General features: G+C 46.3%; 1 protein-coding gene across 3 annotated transcripts; it reads left to right on the top strand.

The window, feature by feature from the left end:
• Positions 1-613: 613 nt before the first annotated feature.
• LOC123045492 (protein PSK SIMULATOR 1) lies at positions 614-5,487 on the top strand. Of its 3 annotated transcripts, none has more exons than XM_044468565.1 (13): positions 616-1,274; positions 1,383-1,690; positions 1,987-2,309; positions 2,404-2,496; positions 2,580-2,670; positions 2,750-2,843; positions 3,057-3,166; positions 3,252-3,321; positions 3,393-3,490; positions 4,435-4,551; positions 4,629-4,705; positions 4,823-4,864; positions 4,964-5,487. In XM_044468565.1, exons 1-13 carry the CDS (start codon positions 1,253-1,255, stop codon positions 5,130-5,132), a joined length of 1,614 nt encoding a protein of 537 aa, XP_044324500.1. In that variant the 5' UTR covers positions 616-1,252; the 3' UTR covers positions 5,133-5,487. The 3 variants fall into 3 exon arrangements, with proteins under 3 accessions (XP_044324502.1, XP_044324500.1, XP_044324501.1); XM_044468566.1 differs by having other exon boundaries at positions 619-1,274; positions 3,069-3,166; XM_044468567.1 differs by lacking the exon at positions 4,435-4,551 and having other exon boundaries at positions 614-1,274.
• The last annotated feature ends 21,722 nt before the right edge of the window (positions 5,488-27,209 follow it).

Genomic DNA, 27,209 nt, shown 5'->3' with positions numbered 1-27,209 from the left:
AATCTCCTCTCACTGCTGGTCTACGTTCCCACCAAATATACCATATACCCATAGCCACAATTTCCTGTAGCCCAAGTTGTCCAAGTACTAGTGATTTCTTGACCACACTCTGTAGAATTATCGATAATATACATCAATCCCAAGGACTTCCAAACTTCTTTGGCTCGACGACAAGCGAATACATATGGCGAATATCTTCAAGCCCAGCTTGGCAAATTGGACATTTAGGGGAAACTTTGGTGTTTTTGTCCACCAGCAAAAAAAACTCTTTGGTGTTTTTATTATTCTTTTGCATATATTGTATGACCTTGAATTAGGCAGAAAATAAAATTTGACGTGCATTCATTTTATTTCTACTTCCGTCCGTCGCTGATAAGGGCCACATTGCAAGGGGCATGTGGCGTGGACGACGTGGCGAACCTTTCGCGTCCGATTGGCCGGCTGGACAAAAGTATATTTCCCAAAAAATAAAGTGGAATAAATCGTGAGAAAAGACCGGAATAAACATCTCGCACATGCTCCTTTTCTCAACGTGAACGAATAGTCTGCCAGAAGAAAACAATATTGTGCACGAACGTGCCCGGCACTTGGAACCATGAGCAGACAAACAGCCGGTGAGCTGGGACGCGATCCACATTCGGAGGCTATCCGGGGCCGGCCGGCAGCAGGCAAGGCCAACCCCAACCACCGCACCGCAGGATCGCATCCTCGTGCCGGCCGCGTCCGGCGATCGATCGATCGATCAGACCATACGGAGATCCCGAGGCGCGCACGGGCGCCCGCTCAAGAGAGCGCGACGGGGTCAGAGCGCTGACTCTCGCCTTCGTCTCGGCCAATTCTTTTGTGCCGGAAACGGTGGCCTGTCTGCGTCTCCCATGTCTCGTTTGCCGCGGCGAGCAAAAACAAATCCGGCCTGAAAAAGCCGCGCCTCCCGTCCCCCATGCTCCCCTCCCCTCCCCTCCCAGCTACATCCCTGAGCTTCCGCCGAGCTCGCCTTCCCCTCTCGATCTCTCACTTGGTTAGTCTGGTCGTCCTTGCGAGCTCTCTTTGGTTTCTTGCTTTGGAGAGGCTCTCCTTTTCCCGCTGCCGTTGACTCGCGCATTGCGTCGAGCACCTTCCGCGCGCCGCCGGGGCTGGAGCGGAAATCCGGAGAATTCACGCTTTCTTCAGTGAGCGGGCGGCGTCTGCCGGTCTTGCCGGAGCAGCGTGGCTCCATGCCGTGCCTGCCGTCGTGGGCACGGGCTTCTCGTGGATGGACTGCAACGGTTGCTACAGTATGTCTACCGCCTTTTCGGTGCTGGTGCTTTGCAGTATCTTACTAGGTAGGAGTATACTGGCTACTGAAAACTATTTGTTCATGTGTGATGCCTCTTCTTTTGCAGTGTTGAAATCAAGGAGTATTGGCGTCGCCGATGTTGCGTTTGATGATCCAGCGGGCGGTATCACCGAGTTACCTGACTCGATAGACCTTGCACACAAGCAGAAGGTCAGCGGTGTTTGGGAAGCTAAAGTGAGAGACAATATGGAGTCGACGAGCCGATCCTTTATCTTGTCCCCCAAGGATGATGGCTTCTTTATTTCCGGGAGTAGTAAGCTGCACGAATCAACATCAGAAGAGGCATCTGTGTCTGGGAAGATGGCGGCATCTCAGTCGACGAAAGACACATCTGGAAACAATGGAACAAGCAAGGCAAGTGGTACATAAGCACGGAATGTTATTTATTTTTTCTTTCGCAGAGCCATTTTTAGCTGAATTCATAAATGTTACCACACAGTATTTTTTTTCTGTTTATTTAGCTATGTTCATAATTGGAATGACCTTAGAATACACTCAAATGATTAGAGTTAAATCTTCGAAAAAGATTGATTTGTGCAGATTTTTGTCCTAATGCAGGAAAACGAATTGGGCCTACCTTGCACAACGTTTTAGTTTAATCACATTATTCAAATGTAGTATGTCCTGAAATGCTTCGCCTTTGTTAGCAGGTTTCTAGAACAGGTTCAGGGCTTGGCGCAGCCGGCATGGCCGGGTATGGGAGAGCAGTGGAAATTCTAGACACACTAGGCTGCCTGATGACAACCTTAAGCCCGGATGGTGGTTTTATTTCTAGGACGACCAAAGGGACTCAGATATCAATTCTAGCTTTTGAGGTTGCTAACACAATACTGAAAGGCGCGAGTGTTATGCAATCTCTCTCGGAAGACTCTGTCACATACTTCAAACAGGTGGTGCTTCCTTCTGAAGGCGTGCAGAATTTGATTTCCAGTGACATGGGCGAGTTGATGCGGATTGTAGCTAATGACAGAAGGTAGATTGTACGTTTGTCCTCAGTGGCCACTGTGACTGACTTTCTGGTTACTCTTACTGATGACTGTTTTGTGAACCCTGTCTAATGTTTCCAGGGAAGAGCTGAAAGTATTTTCACAAGAGATTGTCAGGTTTGGCAACCGTTGTAAAAATCCTCAATGGCATAGTCTGGACCGCTATTTTGTAAAGTAAGAAACTTCCTGCTTTGACGAGCAGCATAGGGTTATACATGTTGTTTGACTTGAATGATATTTGTCCCCTTGGTGTCCAGACTAGAATCAGAAAGTGTACCCCAGAAGCAGCTGAAAGAAACAGCCACAGCGGAGATGCAAAAGCTGATGGCTCTTGTTCAACGTACAACTGTAAGCATTGTTCTCTACTCTCAATATATCATTTGAGCAAATAGATTAACGCCATCTGGTTTTGACCTTCTTTTTCCAGGATTTATATCATGAGCTACATGCCTTAGATAGATTTGAGCAAGATTACCGCTGTCAACTAAAGGGAAGTGAAAGTTCAAATAAGATTGAAAAAGGTATTTCTGTTTATTGTGTAACAACATATTTTTAAATGGAAATACTTTTGCCTCTTCATCTCTGCCCAATGCATAAAACTGATATTTATGCGGACTGTCAAAGCTTGGGCATTGTTTAAACCTTATCATTGATATTTTCTAAATCCAAATCCATCTGTGCATGGTTGTCATGGCAACGTACCTTTTACTGTTCGCCGTTTTTACGCTGATCAGATAGCTTTCCAGGAGATAATATTCAAGTTGTGAAACTCGAGTTGAAGACCCAAAGAAGTTACGTGAAGAACTTGAAGAAAAGATCTCTGTGGTCAAAGACATTGGAACAAGTGAGCAACTTTTCCTATAGAATTTACTTCATATGGTCTGTTGGTGTGTCATGTATTTGCCTATAACATACATTCCCTGTTACAGGTTGTTGAGAAGCTTGTTGACATTGTGCAGTATTTACATGTTGAGATCAATGTTTCATATGGAACTTATGGTAATCCCGTGGTTGTTTTGTGTTGAATTAGTCGCACCTTTTTCCAACTGATCCTTTTAATGCATTTGTAGATGGAGGTGAACTGAGTTCTGCTGTGAACTGTCAGAGACTAGGACCTGCTGGACTTGCATTGCACTATGCAAACACTATCATACAGATCTACAGCATTGTAAGTTCCTTCAGTTCTTTTTGAGAACTCAGCTCAAGAATCTGGTGATATTTGCTTGCTTTTGCAATCTTACAGTATCAGTTTCAGTAGTACTGAGAGACATGACATGTCCTGATAGCACAACTTTTAGCGCCAAAATCTATTGTAAGATATTCGTGGAACCCAATGAAATCATAGTATTACCTCTGTCCCAAAAAGCTTGTCTTAGATTTATGTAGATACGGATGAATCTAACACTAAAACGTGTCTGGATACATCCGTATATAGACAAATCTAAGACAAGCTTTTTGGGATGGAGGGAGTATTATGAAAGAACTTCCGTAGACATGTATGTGTACACACATAGTTTTCATGTGTTCAATTTAAATACTTAGAAAGATATCAATGCCAATGTTTAGAAAGTTTGAGTGAACATATCTCAAAACAACAATCTCTGTGTTTGAAGAGTACTGTACACCCAGGTAACAGTTCTCTTGAGGTGTTGTGTGCAGGATATCTCAGTGAATTATAGTTCATCATCTGTAATATCTTTAGTGTAAAAGATCGATGGATATTTTATACTCCCTCCGTCCCAAAATAAGTGTCTCAAGCTTAGTACAACTTTGTACTAGAGTTAGTACAAAGGTGAGACACTTATTTTGGGATGGAGGGAGTAGAAAAATGGAAAATCCACCAAAGACAAGTGGCTGGACAAAGAAGTGTAAATGACACTTCCAGAGACCAATATCCAGTATTTGCCTCTGCCATTCCATGAGTCGCTTCCTTTTTGCGTATGGCACCCCCACTCCCTTTGGCAGCATCTACTAATTCGGAACTTAATTTGAAAGCCATATTTCGACCCGGACGCTTTTGGGATGCTTCTAATAACCAACGAATGCTAGTATGTGAGAGGCAGCACGGCAGCACATTTAAGTTTTGTTCGTGCGTTTGTTTGCTTGTTTAAGGTTTCTCGGTCAGGGTATGTACCCGCAAATTCAAGAGATGCCCTTTACCAAGGACTGCCACCAAGGGTCAGGTTGGCTCTACCAAATAAATTAAGAACTTCCTCAATGCCTCAGGAGGTAATACAAGTAGATAGAGAGAGAGAGCACCCCGTCGACAAACATTTCACATCCTAAATCGTGAATTCCTACTGCAGCTCACTATTGATCAGATAAGGGCAATGATGGAGAGAACTCTGAAATGGCTTGTTCCGATGGCCATCAATACCACCTGGTACTGCACACACGCACATCTGACCAGTGTTTTAAAATTCTCAGTAACTTTTTCAGTTTGAATGAATTATAGCTATTTCTGATGTCTGTTTGGTTGCTCCGTTGAGTGGAACCTCAGTGCCCGAGGCTTCTTGCGGTTTAGTGAATGGGCAAAATCAGGGTAAGCAGGGGAATTTGTCCAATGTCCTAGCTATTACATTTCGCAGAGAAATAAGAATTACCGATGAAATTCCTGTGGTTTGTTTACCATGTCATTCAGGACCGAGCGGGTTGGAAGAGGACCGGGTCGACCGGACGTGATCGAGACGCTCTACCACGCCGACAAGGCAAGGACAGAGGCTTACATACTAGAGTTGGTCGTGTGGCTTCACCACCTTGTTAGCCAGAGCAACCGGACGGCAAATGTTAAAAAAGCCCAGTCCATGTAACCATCATCAGGTCATGGGGTGATGACAAGCGCATTACACACAAGTCATGGCCTGACAAGAGCAGACAGAAAGCCATTATGATCTGTTTAGTTTTCATCGTTGCTAGGTTGTATAGAAGGGGGAACTGTGTCTGTTCTTACCAGGAAGGACTTGAAACCTGATATTAGCTAGGGAAATAACAAGAGCTTCTCCTTTGATCTTTTGGTTTCTTTGAGGGGTTGGGTTCTAATTCCATCTCATGTATGCGGTGTTGACATTGTTAAACACCTCAAAAGATCGTGGCAAAATAACAAACACAATACTGCAGATGTACATGTATGTATCCAGATGCTCCAAAAGATTTGGTTCTGTGTCATGATTTTCTTTGTCATGATATATCAGTGTTTTATTGGTCCTTGTCGGACCATTGTCATCTACATGGGGCGGACACTGAGTCGCTGGTCCGGTGATGCAACTTGGTGGGTTGCGGCCCAGCTAGCGACACGCGAGAGCGCCAGTTCTGCTTTTGGGCAGTAGTAGCAAATGCCTACATCATACATTTGCCATGGGCCATGGGTGCGGCCATCCGGGCACCGCAAGGTACGCACTGTATAGTACGAGCGCTCGCCCGAGTACATGGGCACCGCGAACGGGCGCGACTATGCTTCGCCGCGGCAGTAGGAGCGCTCGCCTGAAGCGCCTGCGCCAATGGGCTGGCCCAGCACGCTGGGCCTTAAGCGCTCACTTTTTCTTCCTTTTTTGCATTTTCTTTTTACTTTTGCTTTCATTTTTTCACTTTTTATTATATTTGGAAATATTATAAATTTTAAAAATCACATCAGATATTTTTTTGAAAAAAATTCTGTTCATGCATTTTAAAAATGTTAAACATGCACAGAAAATTACTTCTAATCTATATGAAAAATGTACAACATGTGTAAAACAATTATACATATCAAAGAATAAATAAGAAAAAAATGTTAATCATGCATTTTTAAAAAGTTAATCTGTATAAAAATGTTCATGGTGTCCTACAAAATATAGAAGGCGTATGTAAAAAGTAGGCATAAAATACCTATTAAAAAACTATGTTAAATATACTTAAAAATGTTAATTATGTGTACAAAAATGCTCCTGATGTATAAAAAAATAAAATGTGTATTAAATATATATATGTTTGCATCAAAACATATAATTGCCAAAAATGTGAATCATGTATTTAAAAACTGTTAAACATATATTAAAAAATGTACCTGATGTATAAAATAATACTGATTTGTGTTGAAAAAAACCCGAAAAAATTGAGAAAGAAACAAAAGGAAAACTAAAAATTAAAATAAGAAACCCCCAAAAAAGAAAACATGAGAAAAAGCAGTGTAAAAAAGAAAGAAGAAAAGGAAAACCAAGAAAGGAAAAAAATACAAAGTATAACTAAGAAAAAAATAAAGAAAACCGGTGAAGAAATAATAGAAAACAGAAGCAAAACACACAAGAAAAAACATTGATGAAAAGACGAACACATGATTGAGAAAGCACGCTACTGAACCGGCACATCGACTGGCGCTGCGGGGCGCTTCAGGCAAAGGGCGCTATGGTCTTGCTTTTGTAACAAGATTCCCCAAAACCACAAGAATCTTTTTGTTATTGCGAGAAATTTTCAATCTATTCATCTTCAATCATGGCAGTACAAAGGACAACAGAGGTGATAAAAATTACAACCATGTCCGTGGACCATCTAGCGATGACTACAAGCATTGGAGCGAGTCGAAACCACGAGAATCTTTAAAATGAGATTCCAACACAACACCTTTTGTTTTGAGATTTCGATAAGGGTTGCTCTTTGATAAGCATATTACGATGAAACTTGTAAGTTGTGACCTACTTTTACCAGAGAGACCACCCACGGCACCACCCTAGAGTCATCATCGGTGCGACAGAGAGAAAAACAGGCCAGATACAGCAGTGCGTACCCACAGGCTGAAGCAAGCGCTGGCGACCTCTGCCGTGCCCTGAGCATGTGCTGGCCCATGTCACAGGATCAGGGCGGACGTGCCGAGTTGAATGTCGCCGCCACTTTTGCGCTGGGGCCTGGCCTGGCGTGGCCGTGGGGGCAGCCAAACGTGCCGCGGCCGTGAAGCGCCGCTGGCTGATATGACCTGCCGCTCTGCCCGTTTCGATCGTACGGCGGGCGATCTGGCACGTGCCATGGAGCGCAGGCCGGTGCGAGGGGCCACGGAAAATTCGGTCGGCGCCTGTGCGTACGATGCCCGATACGTACTGAAACAGTTCGGCTCCTGCAGAGGGAGCCATCTACGACGGTAGGGCGTGTGCGTGGTGTGGTAGGGCAATCCGGCAATAGTCGGCACCAAGTTGAGCCATACTATCTGCCTACAGTTCGCCAGAGTCACGCTCGCATCCATCCACATTCAAGTTTGCGCGTGTACGTCGGCAGGAGTCACCGACTGATCCGTCCAACAAATCGTGGGCCGCGGTAATACAGGTTTCTGGACATTATTGCCACTCTTGGCCTGACATGGCACATGCTTTAATGCATCCACAATGCATCTCGCTGCTGCTGTACGGAAAGGGAAGCACCGGCGCGCGCGTACGTTGACGGTGCATGAATGCATGTCGCAGTGTGTCAAACCGGTAGTACTCCCTCCATTCCGTCTTTTTAGATATTTTATTACGAACAACATACGAAGCAAAATGTGTGAATCTACATTTTAAAATATGTTTATATACATCCGTATGCAGTCTATAGTGAAATATCTAAAAAGACTTATATTTAGAAACAGAGGGAGTACGTTGCAAAGAGATCACATGTGCCCATGATTTCAGTCATCTGCATGCATCAGCACGATAGTTCATTCTTAGGCGGCTTTGATCACACAGAGCTGCCCGTTTAAACCAAGTGAAAAGACAAAGATGCTCAACTATGCTGTGCACGCTCTATGCCATTTTCAAGTTCAGCGTAAGGACCTACCATGTTTCTGGTTTGCGCAATTAAGTAATTAAAATATAGTCAGTTTAGTACAGGTGAACTCTATAGTCCACTCCAGCACATTGCAACCACAGTCCACACGGTTTTCTTTTCTGGCAAATTATAAAATATAAGCACATCACAGTTCAGCTCCAAATCATGCAAAGTGAGCCTTAGTTATAAATGCGAAGAGACTTGCACACAATGGAATTTTCAAGATCCAGGATCTACTATATAATTCCAGTTTAATTAGAGGTTTGTTTATGGCACCTTTACATAGATATGGGTTGTCCACTCACCTCCATCAATTTAAGCAATTGCGCTTAATCCTTTTCTCAAATGCGCACTAAACTAAAGTGCTCCCCACTTGTATTTACAAGAAGAAACGCCAAAATGGCGGCGGTCTTAAAGCAATACCAAAACCAAAAAGAAATGAACAAGGCAAAAGTCAAACAAAAGAAAAGCTCAAAGAAGGTATATACACCTAATCTACTGAAATAAACGGCTCAAAGCAAACCGAAAGAAAAACAGTACACATTGTGCTTAATTTAGTACAGAGGAATCCGCGTAGAACTTGGAGCGAACTGTGCACGTAGATGCTAACTATTAAGAGTTGGACTTTGCAAATCCGATCCTCAAACGCTCGCGGACGCGTCCGCGAGCATTGACGGGCACGCCTTAAATTTTACTTGTTGCATCCAGACATCTCATACTAGATTCTTAAATCCATACAAAGACATGCAAACGAAATAACCTGCGTACTACGTCGATCACCTAGCTACTCATCGTCGGAGATGTTGACGGTACCTATGCCCGGCTCCGGCAGGATTGGCGGCGGCTGCAGCTCTGGCTCCTCCGGCTGCTCTGCTCCGGCCTCCTCCGCTTTTATCTCCACGTTGAGTTCGGCCAAGAGCGCGTTGGACTCCGCCTGCTCCCGCCAAAGGAACGCCCGGTTGGCCTCCACGTAGAACTCAACCTGGGTGCACTCCAGGATGGCCTGCCGCTCCGCCATCTCGTCGGACAGGGCGACGGCGAACTCCCCCTCCGCCTGCTTCATGTTGAAGCCTGACAGCTGCTGCTCCGCCTCCTTCACCTCCATCAGAGCCAGCTCCTCCTCCTCCTCCGGCTCCGGCGAGTCCGGAGACAGCTCGGCAGCGATGTGGGTTGCGCGCGCGGCTTGTCTCGCCCGGATCTTATGCTGGATATCGGTGCGTCGCTCCGGCGTGAGCACTACGTACTAGGTTATCTTACTCCGGACCATGGTGGACCACCGGAGCGGGAGAGGGAGGAGGTGGATGGGTTTCGACTGACGGCGCGGAGAGTGGGGAGGTGGATGGACTAGGGTTGCGGGATTCCGGCCAGGTTAAATATGCGGATTTGCTCTTGGGCGGCGAGCCGGAGCGGCGTCACGCGACGTTCACACCCGCGGTGACGAAGGAGGCGTCTGTCGGACCGCCGGATTTTCGGACGAGTCCGCGTGGGACCCCTTCGTCAGTCGTACGTGGCGGGCATGCCCGGGCGCTCCCATATTTGGGTTGGACATGAGGGGTGTCGGTCAGTCCGGACATAGCAAATATGACCCCTTAAACGCCTGCGAAGGCCCGGTCAGTGACCGGACGTGTTTATTTTAAGCCCCTATTTGTCTGTTCGCGTAGTCATACTCCTCATATGTCCGGTCACTTGCACGTGATTGATGGAGATGAAGGAAGAGAAATAAAAGAATGAATATAGAAAAAGAAAAGATGGTCCAGGGTGGGGGCCACGTCCTTCATGGCGGACTGCCTGGTCGCGTCTGCGAGGCCTCATATCCTCCCTATATTTGAGATGGATATGAGGTTCCGCGGACAGCCCGGGCGCATAGGGATGATATAAAGGGTCCGGTTGGGTCACGTTTTTCCTTCTTTTTCATGTCCGGTCACTGACCGGGCGCGTCCGTGGACGTATGTGGGATGGTTTAAGGCGTCCGGCTGTAGATGCTCGTGTTACAACATTTAAATTAAACTCTATTCAAAGTAGTAACCTGCATACAAATATCCTCGCAATATGGAGCGGCAACCATGGATGAAAAATCTCCACTGTTCATCGTTTCAATGGCTTCAAGACAATCAGTTTGGATAACTATATTGTTCAAGTCCATCTCATTTGCCAATGCCAAGCCTCTCCAAACAGCTAGAGCCTCCGCGGTTGCCGCATCAACGGCAAAAGTGACTTGTTCGTTACATGCAGCTAGGAATCTTCCCATCTTATCTCTCAGCACTGCGCCAATACCGCCCGTGTGATTGTTATCATCAAAAGATGCATCCACATTAATGCTCATATACCATTCTTTCGGTTTCTTTCAGGGGTGTTTGTTTTCACGGACTTTTTTGTCCTTCTTAGATACTTTTTTATCAAACAAGAGAGTCTTTTTAGGGACTAAATTAGGCATTTGGGATTAAATGAAGAAGACTTTCAAGGAGAGTTTTTTTTGGAATTTTTGGGACTTTTTCAACAATGCCCCTCCATGCATTCATTGGCCCGCTACCCCATGGTATTGTTTGATTGTTATTTTTTTATATAGTAGGGGCAATATGATCATTTAATAACCTCTAAGAAGGGACTAAGGACTTTTTAATCTCTGAAAACAAACAGGGAGGGACTTTTTAGGGACTAGGAACTTTTTAGTTGGGACTAGAAAAAGTCTTAGGACTTATGAACCAAACAGAACCTCATTCACTTTTCTCTCTTACCACGTTCTTCCTTTCTGTCCATATATTGTTCATGGTAATAACTTGGATAGACATAGCTGCAACGGATGCCGAACTCCTCCTCTCCAAATACATGCTGCCTACGCCGACACCAAATATACCAAGCTGTACTCAACAACAGTTCCTTGGTGTTAGCTTGACCGTGTGCTACAAGTATTGGCTCTCTTGCATGGAGAAGCTCTTCCAAGATTGATTCTTCCGAACGATCATTAGCCATAACAGTTTCCACCATCTCCAGTAGTCCTAACCTGCTCCATATTTCCTTTGCGTAGTTACAGTCAAACAACATATGCTTTATATCTTCACCTTCCAAAGGGCATCGAGGGCACTGACTAGACGTAATAATATGTCTATTTGCCAAAACACCGTAGCAGGAAAGAACTCCCAACAAAGTTTTCCACGCATTTTTTCTAAATTTTGCTCATACATCAGACGATCACACTGTTTTCCAAGTTCTCAATGCAATCGATCCACTCGGCCGACTTAGGTTCCCTTTGTTGGGAAACATACTAGAAAAAAAAACATCCTACAATCAAATCAGGAACACTATGAAGATGCATTAGCAATTTAGGCGGATAATTACCAACTTCGAGTTGCGGCAGAAGAAGAGTTGGTTTAGATCGTCGATGAAGTCCCTCGAACTATTCATGAATGATCCCTCATACTGAAGACCAAAAGCACGACCTCTCTACAAACTGCAAGCGTACAGGCTTTACGATCCGGCAACACTTCACTGTACAGAGCTAATCGTCTCCGGAGAATTAGAGGGAGAAGAAGAGAACCGCATAGGGCTTCTGTATTATGAGGATTAGAGAGAACTAGAACTAGATCTAGTCTAGATCAAAATAGACAACAACTAGAACTAGAGGGAGAGAGGGGGCGCCCGAGATCAAGGGAGAACTTGTGTCTCATGAAGGGGGCACCCCCTTGCATATATATAGGTGCTGGAGGGAGCCTAGCTGACTTGGGGAGGGATTTCCCTCCCTTGGGGCGTGCCAAGGAGGAGGAGTCCACCTCCAACTCCCTTGCGCCCCACCTAACTTGTCCAATAAGCTATTAGGGGGTGCCACCCCTTATTGGGCCTCTTAGGCCCATTAGTTCTTCACTAAAAGGCCTTTAGCTATTTTCTTTAGCCATAGCACCTAAATAAATCTTAGGAGCATCTTAATCAACATTAGATGCCTCTATTATTTATATTTGATCCCCAGAAACAATTTCCGCATGTACATCATTTTCCGCTATTGCCCGAAACACTTCCATAACCGTGAAACGCTTCTGGTTTCTCCGAAACAATTTCTTTTATTCCCGAAACTATTCTGAGAATATTTTCTCATAACTCTCACTGCACTAACACTCAATAGATCATCATTCCCTTAAGATTGTGACCTTGTAGATTCGGTAAAATATAGACATGAACAAAACACATGTGGAATACATATTGATCCCTACGAATACACGCATGATATTTGATTGAACCTTTGGTTATCATTTGCTATTCCCTTTGGTTCACGATACTTTATGAAATATGAGGGGAGATATATCGGTATCCTCTTAAGTTTTTCTCATGCTCACGATACCGATATCCTTGTTACCGGTTTTGTTCTTTTCTCTCATTGACATGTTCCGCAATCCCTCTGACCTAGTCACTTGTGTCTGGCCAGACGATAATTGATGCTTTCACATCTAGAGGGCCCTAAGAATATCCCTCCATCGTCGGAGGAGCAAATCCCACTCTCGAGCTATCTAGCCCCTTGTCAAACTTTGTGATGTGCCTGTAAGTTGTCGTTATGATCACCGTGTTATGGATGATGTTTGAGCAACCCCAAAGTCCATCGTACGGTAAGAACTGGCTAAGATACACTCACGGTCTAAGGAACTAAAGCATATGTTAACTCTCTGTGTTATAATAGTTAACTTGTGATGATAGTATCTCAAAGTATACCATACAAGTTGGGTCAATTCAATATAATCGTTCTTCTAATGTCATACTCTCAAAGTTATTTTGGGACTATTTTTACACTTAATGATATTTCAAGATCCCAAAAACATGATCACAAACAACACTTGAGCTAGTCCTAGAAGTAAGACAAGGAATCAGGTTTTACCGTTTATCATGCCACATGTGCTTTGTGTTTTCCATTGGATTGCATAATGCAGGATCATAGCAATTATAGCATAGAATATAAACTCTTAATTATAAAATTGGAAATAAATAATATAACATTATTGCCTCTAGGGCATATTTCCAACACTCTTGTGCGCCAAATTGGTGATTCCATTGTACATGGTACACATACCTTATCGAGAAAAGATCATTATTTGTAAATTTCCATGCAACAAAATCCTCCATGCCATTTTGTGATCGTGGGATAGCAAGGATCCTTGATGAATCGATTGGCAAAAAGGTATCTTTGACTAGCTGCTTGCCCCATCCTCCTATTGTTCGATCAATTAAATCAGAGACCATGGTCAAAAGATTATTACCTCTTGGTGTAGTTACTTTGCCCGGGTGACTATTTGGAATCCAACAATCGTCTCAAATTTTTATTTGGCTTCTGTTTCCAAGGCGCCAAATACACCCCCTATTGAAAGTTTGGAGACCCGCAAGGATGCTTTACCATGTGAATGAGGCACCACTCTTCATTCTTGCATTCATCAATTTATCATCTGGATAATATTTTGCTCTCAAAACTTTTGCACATAATGATTCTGGATTGCATAACAGACACCATACATGTTTCAGTAGCAAGGCAAGATTGAAGCAATGCGAATCCTAGAAACTTAAACCACCTATCAACTTGGGTGTACATAGTTTTCACCATGGAACTTGTGCATTTTCTTATTGTTGACATCATCTCCCCACCAATACCGTGCGATTGCATCCGTTACTCCTTTACAATTTTTTTCGAAAGTTTGAATATAGACATCGCAACAACTGGTATGGCTTGAGCCACCGTCTCGAGTAGTAGTTCTTTTCCCCCCGATGATCGGATTTTCTCCTTCCAACCACCAATCCTTTGAAGGAAATATGCCCTAGAGGCAATAATAAAGTGTTATTTATATTTCCTTATATCATGATAAATGTGTGTTATTAATGCTAGATTGTATTAACCGGAAACTTAGTACATGTGTGAATACATAGACAAAACATAGTGTCCCTAGTATGCGTCTACTTGACTATTTCTTTGATCAAAGATGGTTATGTTTCCTAACCATAGACATGTGTTTTCATTTGATGAACGGGATCACATCATTAGAGAATGATGTGATGGACAAGACCCATCTGTTAGCTTAGCATAATGACCGTTAAGTTTTATTGCTATTGCTTTCTTCATGACTTATACATGTTCCTCTAACTATGAGATTATGCAACTCCCGAATACCGGAGGAACACCTTGTGTGCTATCAAACGTCACAACATAATTGGGTGATTATAAAGATGCTCTACAGGTGTCTCTGAAGGTGTTTGCCGAGTTGGCATAGATTCAGATTAGGATTTGTCACTCTGTGTATCGGAGAGGTATCTCTGGACCCTCTCGGTAATGCTCATCACTATAAGCCTTGCAAGCAATGTGACTAATGAGTTAGTTATGGGATGATGCATTACGAAATGAGTAAAGAGACTTGCCAGTAACGAGATTGAACTAGGTATGAACATACCGATGGTCGAATCTCGGGCAAGTAACATACCGACGACGAAGGGAACACCGTATGTTGTTGTGCAGTTTGACCGATAAAGATCTTCGTAGAATATGTAGGAGCCAATATGAGCATCCAGGTTCCACTATTGGTTATTGATCGGAGATGTGTCTCGATCATGTCTACATAGTTGTCGAACCCATAGGGTCCGCACGCTTAACGTTCGATGACGATTTGTATTATGAGTTATGTGTTTTGATGACTGAAGTTTGTTCAGAGTTCCGGATGAGATCACGGACATGACGAGGAGTCTTAAAATGATTGAGAGGTAAAGATTGATGTATTGGAAGGTTACATTCGGACACCAGAATGGTTTCGGGAAGTATCGGATAAGTTTCGGAGTACCGAGAGGTTACCGGAACCCCCCGGGGGACTATTGGGCCTTCATGGGCCCTAGTGGGGAGAGGAGGCCGGCGGCCAGGTGGAGGCGCGTGCCCTCCCAAGCACAAACCGAATTGGACTAGGGGTGGGGGCGCGATCCCCTTTCCTTCTTCTCCTCCACCTCTTTCCCCTTCTCCCCTTCTCCAGAAAAGAAGGGGGAATCCTACTAGGACTGCGAGTCCTAGTAGGACTCCCCCTTTGGCATGCCCCTCTAGGCCGGCCGCCTCCTCCCCCTCCTTTATATACGGGGGCAGGGGGCACCCCAAAGCACAACAGTTGTTCTCTTAGCCGTGTGCGGTGCCCCCCTCCACCGTTTACTCCTCCGATAGTATCATCGTAGTGCTTAGGCGAAGCCCTGCGCGGATCACATCATCAACACCGTCATCACTCCATCGTGTTGACGAAACTCTCCCTCGACCCTCTGCTGGATCAAGAGTTCGAGGGACGTCATCGAGCTGCACGTGTGCTGAACTCTGAGGTGCCGTATGTTCGGTGCTAGATCGGTTGGATCGTGAAGACGTTCGACTACATCAACCGCGTTAACATAACGCTTCCGCTTTCGGTCTACGAGGGTACGTAGACACACTCTCCCCCTCTCATTTCTATGCATCTCCTAGATAGATCTTGCGTGATCGTAGGATTTTTTTTGAAATCACATGCTACGTTACCCAATAGTGGTATCAGAGCCAGGTCTATGTGTAGATGATATGCACGAGTAGAACACAAATAGTTGTGGGCGATAATAGTCATACTACTTACCACTGACGTCTTACTTTGATTCGGTGGTATTGTTGGATGAAGCGGCCTGGACTGACATTACATGACCGCGTTTATGAGACTGGTTCTACCGACGTGCTTTGCACATAGGTGGCTGGCGGGTATCTATTTCTCCAACTTTAGTTGAATCGAGTTTGACTGCGGCCGGTCCTTGTTGAAGGTTAAAACAACACACTTGACAAAAAATCATTGTGGTTTTGATGCGTAGGTAAGAATAGTTCTTGCTAGAAGCCCGTAGTAGCCATGTAAAATTTGCAACAACAAAGTAGAGGATGTCTGACTTGTTTTTACAGGGCTTGTTGTGATGTGATATGGTCAAGACATGATGTGATATAAATTATTGTATGAGATGATCATGTTTTGTAACAAAGTTATCGGCAACTGGCAGGAGCCATATGGTTGTCGCCATGTAATTGCTTTACTTTATCACTATGCGGTAGTGATAGTCGTAGTAGTAATAGTTGGCGAGACGACAACGATGCTACGATTGAGATCAAGGTGTCAAGCCGGTGACAATGGAGATCATGACGGTGCTTTGGAGATGGAGATCAAAGGCACGAGATGATGATGCCACATCATGTCACATATTTTGATTGCATGTGATGTTTATCTTTTATGCATCTTATTTTGCTTAGTACGACGGTAGAATTATAAGATGATCCCTCACTAAATTTCAAGGTATAAGTGTTCTCCCTGAGTATGCACCGTTGCTACAGTTCGTTGAGCTGAGGCACCAGGTGATGATCGGATGTGATAAGCTCTACGTTCACATAGAACGGGTGCAAGCCAGTTTTGCATGTGCATAATACTCGGGTTAAACTTGGCGAGCCTAGCATATGTAGATATGGCCTCAGAACATCGAGACCGAAAGGTCGAACGTGAATCATATAGTAGATATGATCAACATAGAGATGTTCACCATTGAAAACTACTCCATCTCACGTGATGATCGGACATGGTTTAGTTGATATGGATCACGTGATCATTTAGATGACTAGAGGGATCTCTATCTAAGTGGGAGTTCTTTAGTAATATGATTAATTGAACTTTAATTACTTAGTCCTGATAGTTTTTTGCATATCTATGTTGTTGTAGATCAATGGCCCATGCTATCATTCCCTTTAATTTTAATGCGTTCCTAGAGAAAGCTAAGTTGAAAGATGATGGTAGAAACTACACGGACTGGGTCCGTAACTTGAGGATTATCCTCATTGCTACATAGAAGAATTACATTCTGGAAGCACCGCTAGGTGCAAGGCCTATTGCAGGAGCAGATGCTGATGTTATGAACGTTTGGCAAGCTCGATCTGATGACTACTCGATAGTTCAGTGTGCCATGCTTTACGGCTTAGAATCGGGACTTCAAAGACGTTTTGAATGTCATGGAGCATATGAGATGTTCCAAGAGTTGAAGTTAATATTTAAAGCAAATGCCCGTGTTGAGAGATATGAAGTCTCCAACAAATTCTATAGCTGCAAGATGGAGGAGAATAGTTCTGTCAGTGAACACATACTCAGAATGTCTGGGTACCATAACCACTTGACTCATCTGGGAGTTAATCTTCCTAATTATAGTGTCATTGACAGAGTTCTTCAATCACTGCCACCAAGCTATAAAGGCTTCGTGATGAACTATAATATGCAAGGGATGGAAAAGACAATTCCCGAGCTCTTCGCAATGCTAAAGACTGCCGAGGTAGAAATCAAGAAGGGGCATCAAGGGTTGATGGTTAACAAGACCACTAGTTTCAAGAAAAAGGGCAAAGGGAAGAAGGGGAATGTCGGTGTCAAAACCGGCGGATCTCGGGTAGGGGGTCCTGAACTGTGCGTCTAGGCGGATGGCAACAGGAGACGAGGGACACGATGTTTTTACCCAGGTTCGGGCCCTCTTGATGGAGGTAAAACCCTACGTCCTGCTTGATTAATATTGATGATGTGGGTTACAAGAGTAGATCTACCACGAGATCAAGGAGGCTAAACCCTAGAAGCTAGCCTATGGTATGATTGTTGTTCGTCCTATGGACTAAAGCCATCCGGTTTATATAGACACCGGAGAGGGCTAGGGTTACACAGAGTCGGTTACAATGGTAGGAGATCTACATATCCGTATCGCCAAGCTTGCCTTCCACGCCAAGGAAAGTCCTATCCGGACACGGGACGTAGTCTTCAATCTTGTATCTTCATAGTCTTGGAGTCCGGCCGATGATGATAGTTCGGCTATCCGGACACCCCCTAGTCCGGAACTCCCTCAGTAGCCCCTGAACCAGGCTTCAATGACGACGAGTCCGACGCGCATATTGTCTTCGGCATTGCAATGCGGGTTCCTCCTCCGAATAATTTATAGAAGATTGTGAACACCATGATAGTGTCCAGCTCTGCAAAATAATTTATACATACCACCGTAGAGAGAATAATATTCACACAAGTTCAATTTGGTGACGTATTCCGTGGCGCGACGTCACACCACAACCAAGCCTTTATTTGAAACATTTTTATTGTACCACTTCAGTGCGTTTAGCGAAGCGGTTTCCTTGGCATGTCCTATCGAAGCAGAGATCGTGTTCCCCTTATTCCAGGATTCCCATCAATACGGATGTGGGTAACCCAACCGCGCCCGTTGCCACGCCCCCTCCATCGAAGGCGGGTTCCAAACAGTCACGGGGACGGCTCCTGGTATTCTTCCTCTTTATAATGAGACCAAGGCCCGTTCTTTTTATTCAATCTTCTATCGAATCCGCCCCTCTCCCTGAGTTCCAACACCCAGGGCTCTGAATTCAGGTACCTTCGATCCTCGACAATGTCCGGTCCTGATCTACGAGGCCGGTGGATGCCCTCCTCCGTCACGGAGGAGGACGTGCTAAAGCTGAGAGATGCCAGGTATTTAACCTACGAGATTTCGCATAGGCTGCCTGCCCGAGGGCAAGTTATCCCAACTCCTGAGCCTGGCGAGATCGTCGTGTTCATGTCTCACTTCCGTCGGGGTTTAGGCTTCTCGATGGATCCCTTCATGAGGGGGCTCATGTTTTACTATGGGCTGGAATTCCATGACCTGGCTCCGGAGTCCATCCTCCATATCTCATCATTCATTGTCGTTTGTGAAGCCTTCCTCCGCACTACCCCTCACTTCGGCTTATGGCTCAAAACCTTCAATGTGGAGCCAAAGATGATTGAGGGGCATCAGGCAGAGTGTGGCGGGGCGGTTATAAGCAAGAGGGCCGAAGCTCCATGGCCCAAGGGCTCCTTCCAAGAGGAGCTCGGCTTGTGGCAACAGGAGTGGTTTTATATCACCGCTCCCCGGGGCAGTAGGCAAAAGCCGCCGCCCGTCTTTCGCTCGGGCCCTCCATAGCAGCTGACGTCATGGGTCAACAAGGGGCGTGACTGGGGGTCGCCCAAAGACGTCCCCTTGTTGTAGGACCGGATTCGAGTCCTCCAAGAAAGGGAGATCAATCTGGTCATAGTGGTGCAGGTCATGTTGATCCGGCGCCTACTGCCCTGCAAACGTTGCCCCCTCCGCCTGTGGGAATTTAATACGGAGGGGCCGCGAGCTCTTCAACACTTCATGGGTTTGACTCCCATGGAGATGTATAAACTGTTCTTCGGATCGCAAGAGACGCATCCGGAATTGACCGAGGACGCTGGCCTAAGCTGCAATCGCCCGGATACTCAAGTAAGTAGCCCTGTGTCCGGACACACCATCCATTTGTTTATCGTGAGCTTGCCTTTTAACCAGCTATCCCTGGACAGGAGTGGATAGCGCAAGCAAAACTGATACGGTGTCCGGCCCCCTTCCCTGAGACCACGCAGGATCCCGTGTTAATCAAAATGTTGGAGGTTGCACCTTCAAATGAGGGCGAAGGAGGGCACGGGGAAACTGTCACCTCTGCCAAGGGGGCATTTAGTAAGGGAGGAATCGAGAGTCCCTCCTTCCAGGGGGAGAAGCGGAACGCTTCCGAAGACCCAGAGGCCAAGGCCTCAAAGCGGGGAAAGAAATCTGTACCGGAAGGTCCTGTGCCAGAAAGCGCCCCGGCCATACTGTCTCCTCGGAGGAATCAGCCCTCTAACGAGCCGTAAGTAAAAAGGGGGGTTTTATAATTATTGGACACCCCTGCTTAATGTCTAAAGGTAACCGAATATTTTTACCTTGTAGTTCGGATCTCAGCCCATCTCAGCACAACTCATCTTCGGGAGACCTTCGTCCGGAGATGATGGAGAGCGAAACGCCTCCATCTGCCGCCCCCTCGCACGGGGCAGACGACCCTGAGGTGTCGTCACGGAGGGTCTCCCCGAGTCCGGCGGGGCCGGAGAGTTCGGCACCCATTGGAGTACGGCCGGTGGAGCTGCAGGATTTGCTTAATAGGGCGTCCATCTCAGAAGATCACCGCACATTAATGGGTAATGTGATTGAGAGGATCTCGTCCGCCAAAAGCGGGTTGTATGAGGCCGTCAGAAGTTTACTGACGGGATTTGAGGTACGCAAAAAATGACATACCTGTTGACAGTTTTGCACATGAAGTGCACCCTGTATAGTAGCCCCTGAGACTTGGTATGCTGTCGAAAACGGCAGCGTGCCTTGGATCATAATCTCAGTTATTAACTGTCGCCTTTCCTATGTAGGTGGTGGAACGTTCGGTGGCCAGCCGGGCGGATGGATTCGCCGAGCTAAAGAAGCAACTCGACGCTGCAGATGCGGACATCTCGCTGGTCAATAAACGACTTGATGAGTCACAAGGTATGTGATTGCACCGCGGTCGCTTAGTAAGGGAGCTGATGCCCATTCCTTACAAGTTGTATGCTTGATGCAGATGGTGCTGCTGCTGTGGAAGACCTTTGAGCAGAACTTGCTCGGGCCAAGGAGCAAGCCAGAAAAAGCGAGGCGGCTGCCTTGAAGGCAGCGGAAGATCTAGAAACCGAGAAGGTTGCTCACTGCCGAAGCAGGGAGGAGATGGCCGGAATGGCCATGAAATTAAAAGTTGCTACCGACCGCCTGGAGGTTCTTGAAGGAGAATGCCGAGCGGAGCAAGAGGACCTGAAGAAGGCCGATGCCGAAGCCAAGGATGCCCATAGTGCGATGCGGGCTATGAAGGAGGAACCGCGTCAGGTCGGAGACATTGTGTCTGGAAAGCCCTTTATGCTGCGTAGGAAGTTCATGGATCCGAAGTATGCTCAGCTGGGCCGATTGTACGGTGCGGAGGATCCTTATCTGGACTTGGCGGCGAGTGCGGCTGACGCAGTCGTGCACTTTCGAAGCCAGGAGGATCATGAAATGGAAGAGCTTTTCTGGTCTCAATTCCATAGTCCGGAGCGTCCACTTTCGTTGAGTGATCGGCTGGTTGAGTGGGCTGAGCTGAATAGATTGTCCGGACTGGCCATGACGGATGTGGTAACTCATCTGTGGCCGAAAAGCCCCAAGCCGAAGAGTTATTTTGGCTTGTTGCAGCAATTCCTTGGGGCAGTGCCGCATATTAAGGCGATGAAGCGGTCGGCATGCATAGAAGGTGCGCGGATGGATCTCGCCCATGGTAAAACATACTGGGCGGAGATGGATGCCACCGCTATTGCATCCTGGGGTTCGGACAAAAGCCGATTCCCCACCGAGCATTACTTTGAGGAAGTCCTGCAGGGCGCTCGTATAATAGAGTCGCAGTGCTCGAAAGATGTTATGTTTGAATGACATGTATGATTTCTAAGATCATGTTTATAATGCAATGACTTTTTATACTTGTGTGTTCAAGTATTGAACTATCTCCTGTGCGGCCGTATATGTATGTATAATCTGAAAGATGGCAGTCTTTGGCTTCAGCCCCCACGCACATGGTGCGGGGGTGTTTGCAAAAAGAAAAATGCTTTTTCACACTTAATCCAACGTCTTGGTCCTTTTAAGGAGGTGATAGCATAGCAAACTAGGCAACCGGACTATAATGCTTTATCACTTTCACTTAGCGATAGGAGCTCGAATGTGGGGCTACTATATAGCCCCTAATGGCACCGCGCTTCTCCGAACTTGGGGCGCGTATGTGCCTGACCGAGAAGCGGTCCTTCGTCAAAGCGGAGGAATTCTAAACATTCCAATGGTCGATCGAGTGGTTGACCAGTCTCTCGCTATATCATGACAGTCAGTTTTCGGCTTTCTCTACTGAGGTGCTCTCCCGGCCGAACCGGGGCACAATCGCAGTAGTTCTCCTGGTGCCGCGTTAGCCGATGATACGGAACGTAAGGCAGCAAAACACAGGAGCCGGGCAAACCCAACATTTGACCAAAGACATGATTCAGAGCTGATGCATATAAGGCCTAACTTGAGACGCCGAACACTCCCTGAGGTGTTCGGTCTTTATGATATCGGGCAGAATAAAGCCCTAAGCCCCTAGTGTCCAGGTATAGGCGGCAACTTCTGACGCGGCCGATGCCAAAACGCCAGCCTCCTCCTCGGCCCTGGTAGGAAACCGGGGGATGTGTATCAACAAGAGACAGTGAGAAAGGTTTACGCAGGGTCTTAATCTGAAAAGAATCCTTGCAACGGGTCCCTACTGCACGTCTGTGCCTGTGTCTCCGTTGTGCTGTATCCTGGACGGGTGTAGCACGTGCTTCATCTATAAAAGAGAAGGACTTAGTTTCTAAGAAATATCGTGCAAAAAGTGTATCAAAATAAAGTATAATTTGGAAGATGAAGAAAGTTGAGCTTTATTGGCTTTCATCATTTACGCGCGTGGCCCCCTAAAAAAAGGGGTATGCGGCTAGGAAGCCCCTTGCCGGACTCGTCTAACCATGTCCGAGGTCTAAATGACATGTTTTTAGGGGCTTTGACCTGCAAGGTCGGAATAATGTGTGGCTGTCTAGGCAACCGCACATTCTCCATGGTCGAGAGACTCCTGGAGTTTTAAGAATATGCCACGTGGACCGGGCATTTTTAAGCGTAAGAGACGCGTAATGCGGTATTGCATGAAAGCGCGCGAAAGCTGTACACCCCAGTAGTGCTTAAGGGCTACTGCTAAATGGGGCGATGGAGGGTGAGCTTTTTGCGACGGAGGTTGTCGAATGAACCGAACATGGCCCCTAGTGGTACAGAGCCTGTAAAATTGGCTAAAAAAGGCCTGGCGTCACTCCTTTGAAGGAAGTGCTGCTATAACGAATTTTGGTGGGTTCTATCCCTAGTCTGCGGACGGTGTCCTGGTATAGCAGGGGCCGCGCTGCGTGTTATCACGTGAAGTGAGTTCACTGTTTTGACTTCTAATGGGAAAGTCTTTTGGTTTCCGGAGCGCTGCTTTTGGGTTTCGTCACTGTCACTTGGTGTGTCGAGCCCTTTGTGTTCGGCGTTAAGTCGGCCGGACTGCTTGAAGACCCAACAATCTCTGTGGGTATGGTTTGCAGGCTTCCCGGAGGTACCGTGTATTTGACACAGTCTATCCAGAATCTTGTTGAGGTTGGATAACTCGTCACTGTTATCCTTTAAGGGCAGTGTTTTGTTGTTTGGCCGAGAGCTTTTGAATCCGACATTGACCGCCGTACTATTTGGGCCATTCTCCTTGTTCCGGCGCTGATCTTTTTTGCGTCGTGATTTCCCATTTCCATCCCTAATTTCGGATGTACTCGGGTCGCTGGTGCTGCATCTAGCCAACCAGCTGTCTTCCCCCGCGCAAAAGCGGGTCATGAGACTTGTTAGTGCGGCCATTGTTCTTGGTTTTTCCTGGCCGAGGTGTCTGGCGAGCCATTCGTCTCGGACGTTGTGTTTGAAAGCTGCCAAGGCTTCAGCGTCCGGACAGTCGATTATTTGGTTCTTTTTAGTGAGGAACCTGTTCCAGAATTTGCGTGCTGATTCTTCGGGCTGTTGAGTTATGTGACTTAAATCATCTGCATCCGGAGGTTGGACATAAGTCCCCTGAAAATTTGCTCGAAATGCATCCTCAAGCTCTTCCCAACTCCCAACCGTATTTTCTGGGAGGCTTTTAAGCCAATGCCGGGCCGGCCCTTTTAAGCCAATGCTCGGCTGGTTATGTTACTTCTTGGAGTCTTCTTTTTTGTCCCATAGATAGACCTGGCCGGGTTATCCTTTTTCTGAAGATCTTTATGCTGATCATGTGCCGGCTTGTGTGTGGCGCCCCTTGTTGCTCTTGGCCTGTCATCTGGTCGTCTATCCGGCCAGGCGACCCCTTTCTTTTTTGACTGCGTGGGCTCGAAGGCCTCCTCGTCAAATTCGGGCAACAACTTGCGCTTCGGGTAGCTCTTTGTCTGGTGACTAGTGCCATATTTATCTGCGGTGTTGAGTACTTTGCTCCATCTTATTCTGAGTGTGTCTTCCGTTGTTTTGAGCTTCCGCTTTTGCTTCTTCAAACTTCTTGCAGTGGCGACGAGCCTGTTATGGAGATTCGTATGCTCTGGTGATGTGAGATCATCTTCGCCGGGGATGGGTTGCATGTCTGGTTCATGTCCGGCTGGCTGCTTGTTGACGTGTGTGTCGTCCACTGCTTCGCCCTGCTCTAGGGCCGGGTCCATATGGGTACCATTTTTGTCGATGCCGGTCTTCGGGCGGCGCTTGCGTCGCTGCTTTGTTTGTCTGTTGGGGGAGTTGTCCTTCGCCACATCCCGTTTTTCCTCATTGTCGCTTCCTTTTGGTGTGTCCACCATGCATACGTTGTGGGATGGGGTGGCTTTCCTGCGCCCGTTAGGCGCTGGTTCTTGGTCGTCTCCGGCATCGTCGTCCATACCGTCGATGTCCTCAGAGTCGTAATCTAGCATGTCGGTTAGGTCGTCGACAGTGGCTACCAATTTGGTGGTGGGTGGGCTCTGAATTTCTTCGTCGTCCGCATCCCAACCGTCCTGGCCGCAGTCCGGCTAGGCCTCTCCTGATAACGAGAGGTACTTTAGCGAACTCAAGATGTCGCCAAAAGGTGAGTGTTGAAAGATGTCCTCCGCGGTGAACTCCATGATCGGCGCCCAATCGGATTCGACTGGAGGGGGCGCGGGAGGTCCGGAGTCCGGCAAGGAGTCCGACACCTCGGAGTCACAAGCTTCATGGGGGACAAGATTGGTGTTCGGCTCTATCGCTGTAGAGGTTGCAGCCCCCGAGGTGGTGTCCAGCCATCCATCCTTGGTCTGCGCAGCCGGCTCCGAGTTGAAGATCGGAGCGGGTTCGAGTCCGGCCTCCAGGGTACTGTCCGGCTGCAGAGCTAAATCATGCCCATCATGATAGTACGGCACGCTCGGCTGTGGCTCGAATCCGCCGAGGATCAAGTCCCCGCGGATGTCAGTCGTGAAGTTCAAACTTCCAAATCTGACCTGACGGCCAGGGGCGTAGCCTTCGATCTGCTCCAGTTGGCCAAGCAAATTGGCCCGCAGTGCGAAGCCGCTGAATACAAAGATCTGTCCGGGGAGGAAGGTCTCACCCTGGACTGCATCGTTGTTGATGATCGAAGAAGCCATCGAGCCTATCGGTGACGACACATAGGAACTCTCAATGAAAGCACCAATGTCGGTGTCAAAACCGGCGGATCTCGGGTAGGGGGTCCCTAACTGTGCCTCTAGGCGGATGGTAACAGGAGACGAGGGACACGATGTTTTTACCCAGGTTCAGGCCCTCTTGATGGAGGTAAAACCCTACGTCCTGCTTGATTAATATTGATGATGTGGGTTACAAGAGTAGATCTACCACGAGATCAAGGAGGCTAAACCCTAGAAGCTAGCCTATGGTATGATTGTTGTTCGTCCTATGGACTAAAGCCATCCGGTTTATATAGACACGGAGAGGGCTAGGGTTACACAGAGTCGGTTACAATGGTAGGAGATCTACATATCCGTATCGCCAAGCTTGCCTTCCACGCCAAGGAAAGTCCCATCCGGACACGGGACGAAGTCTTCAATCTTGTATCTTCATAGTCTTGGAGTCCGGCCGATGATGATAGTTCGGCTATCCGGACACCCCCTAGTCCGGAACTCCCTCAGGGAACTTCAATAAGAATAGCAAGCAAGTTGCTACTCCAAGGAATAAACCCAAGTCTGAACCTAAGCCTAAAACTAAGTGCTTCTACTGCAAAGGGACTGGTCACAAGAAGTGGAACTGCCCTAAGTATTTGGCGGATAAGAAGGATAGCAAAGTGAAAGGTATATTTGATATACATCTTATTGACGTGTACCTTACTAATGCTCGTAGTAGCGCTTGGGTATTTGATACTGGTTCTATTGCTCATATTTGCAACTCGAAATAGGGGCTACGGATTAAACGAAGATTGGCTAAGGACAACGTGACGATACGCGTCGGAAATGGTTCCAAGGTTGATGTGGTCGCCGTCGGCACGCTACCTCTACATCTACCTTCGGGATTACTTTTAGACCCGAATAATTGTTATTTGGTGCCAGCGTGAGCATGTACATTATATCTGGATCTTATATTATGCGATATAGTTATTCATTTAAATCAGAGAATAATGGTTATTCTATTTATATGAGTAATATATTTTATGGTCATGCACCCTTAATGAGTGGTCTATTTTTATTGAATCTCGATCGTGGTGATACACATGTTCATAATATTGAAGCCAAAATGGAAAGTTAGTAATGATAGTGCAACTTATTTGTGGCACTGCCATTTAGGTCATATTGGTGTAAAGCACATGAAGAAACTCCATGCTGATGGGCTTTTTGGAATCACTTGATTATGGATCACTTGATACTTGCAAACCATGCTCATGGGCAAGATGACTAAAACTCCATTCTCCGGAACAATGGAACGAGCTACTGACTTATTGGGAATAATACATACCGATGTATGCGGTCCGATGAGTGTTGAGGCTCGTGGCAGGTATCGTTATTTGTTGACCTTTACAGATGATTTGAGTAGATATGGGTATATCTACTTGATGAAACATAAGTCTGAAACATTTGAAAAGTTCAAAGAATTTCAGAATGAAGTGGAAAATCATCGTAACAAGAAAATAAAGTTTCTACGATCTGATCGCGGAGGTGAATATTTGAGTTACGAGTTTGGTCTTCATTTGAAACAATGTGGAATAGTTTCGCAACTCACGCCACCTGGAACACTACAACGTAATGGTGTGTTCGAACGTCGTAACCGTACTTTATTAGATATGGTGCGATCTATGATGTCTCTTACTGATTTACCGCTATCATTTTGGGGTTATGCTTTAGAGATGGCTGCATTCACGTTAATTAGGGCACCATCTAAATCCGTTGGGACGCCACCATATGAGCTGTGGTTTGGTAAGAAACCTAAGTTGTCATTTCTTAAAGTTTAGGGTTGTGATGCTTATGTGAAAAAGCTTCAACCTAATAAGCTCGAACCCAAATCGGAGAAATGCGTCTTCATAGGATACCCAAATGAAACTGCCGGGTACACCTTCTATCACAGATCCGAAGGCAAGATATCCGTTGCTAAGAATGGATCCTTTCTAGAGAAGGAGTTTCTCTCGAAAAAGTGAGTGGGAGGAAAGTAGAACTTAACGAGGTAATTGTACCTTCTCTCGAATTGGAAAGTAGTTCATCACAGAAACCAGTTCCAGTGAT

The sequence above is a fragment of the Triticum aestivum genome, chromosome 2B, assembly GCF_018294505.1.
Source record: "Triticum aestivum cultivar Chinese Spring chromosome 2B, IWGSC CS RefSeq v2.1, whole genome shotgun sequence".
NCBI lineage: Eukaryota > Viridiplantae > Streptophyta > Magnoliopsida > Poales > Poaceae > Triticum > Triticum aestivum.
Note: the sequence above shows the minus strand (reverse complement) of the source record. Positions and strands in the feature narration are given on the sequence as shown.

Excerpts from the sequence above, each read along its gene's own strand:
- LOC123045492 (XM_044468565.1), top strand. The coding sequence starts at position 1,253 with ATGGACTGCAACGGTTGCTACA. Across the intron at positions 3,167-3,251 it reads GGTCAAAGACATTGGAACAA|GTTGTTGAGAAGCTTGTTGA; the intron begins GTGAGCAACTTT and ends TCCCTGTTACAG. Across the intron at positions 4,552-4,628 it reads CTTCCTCAATGCCTCAGGAG|CTCACTATTGATCAGATAAG; the intron begins GTAATACAAGTA and ends TTCCTACTGCAG.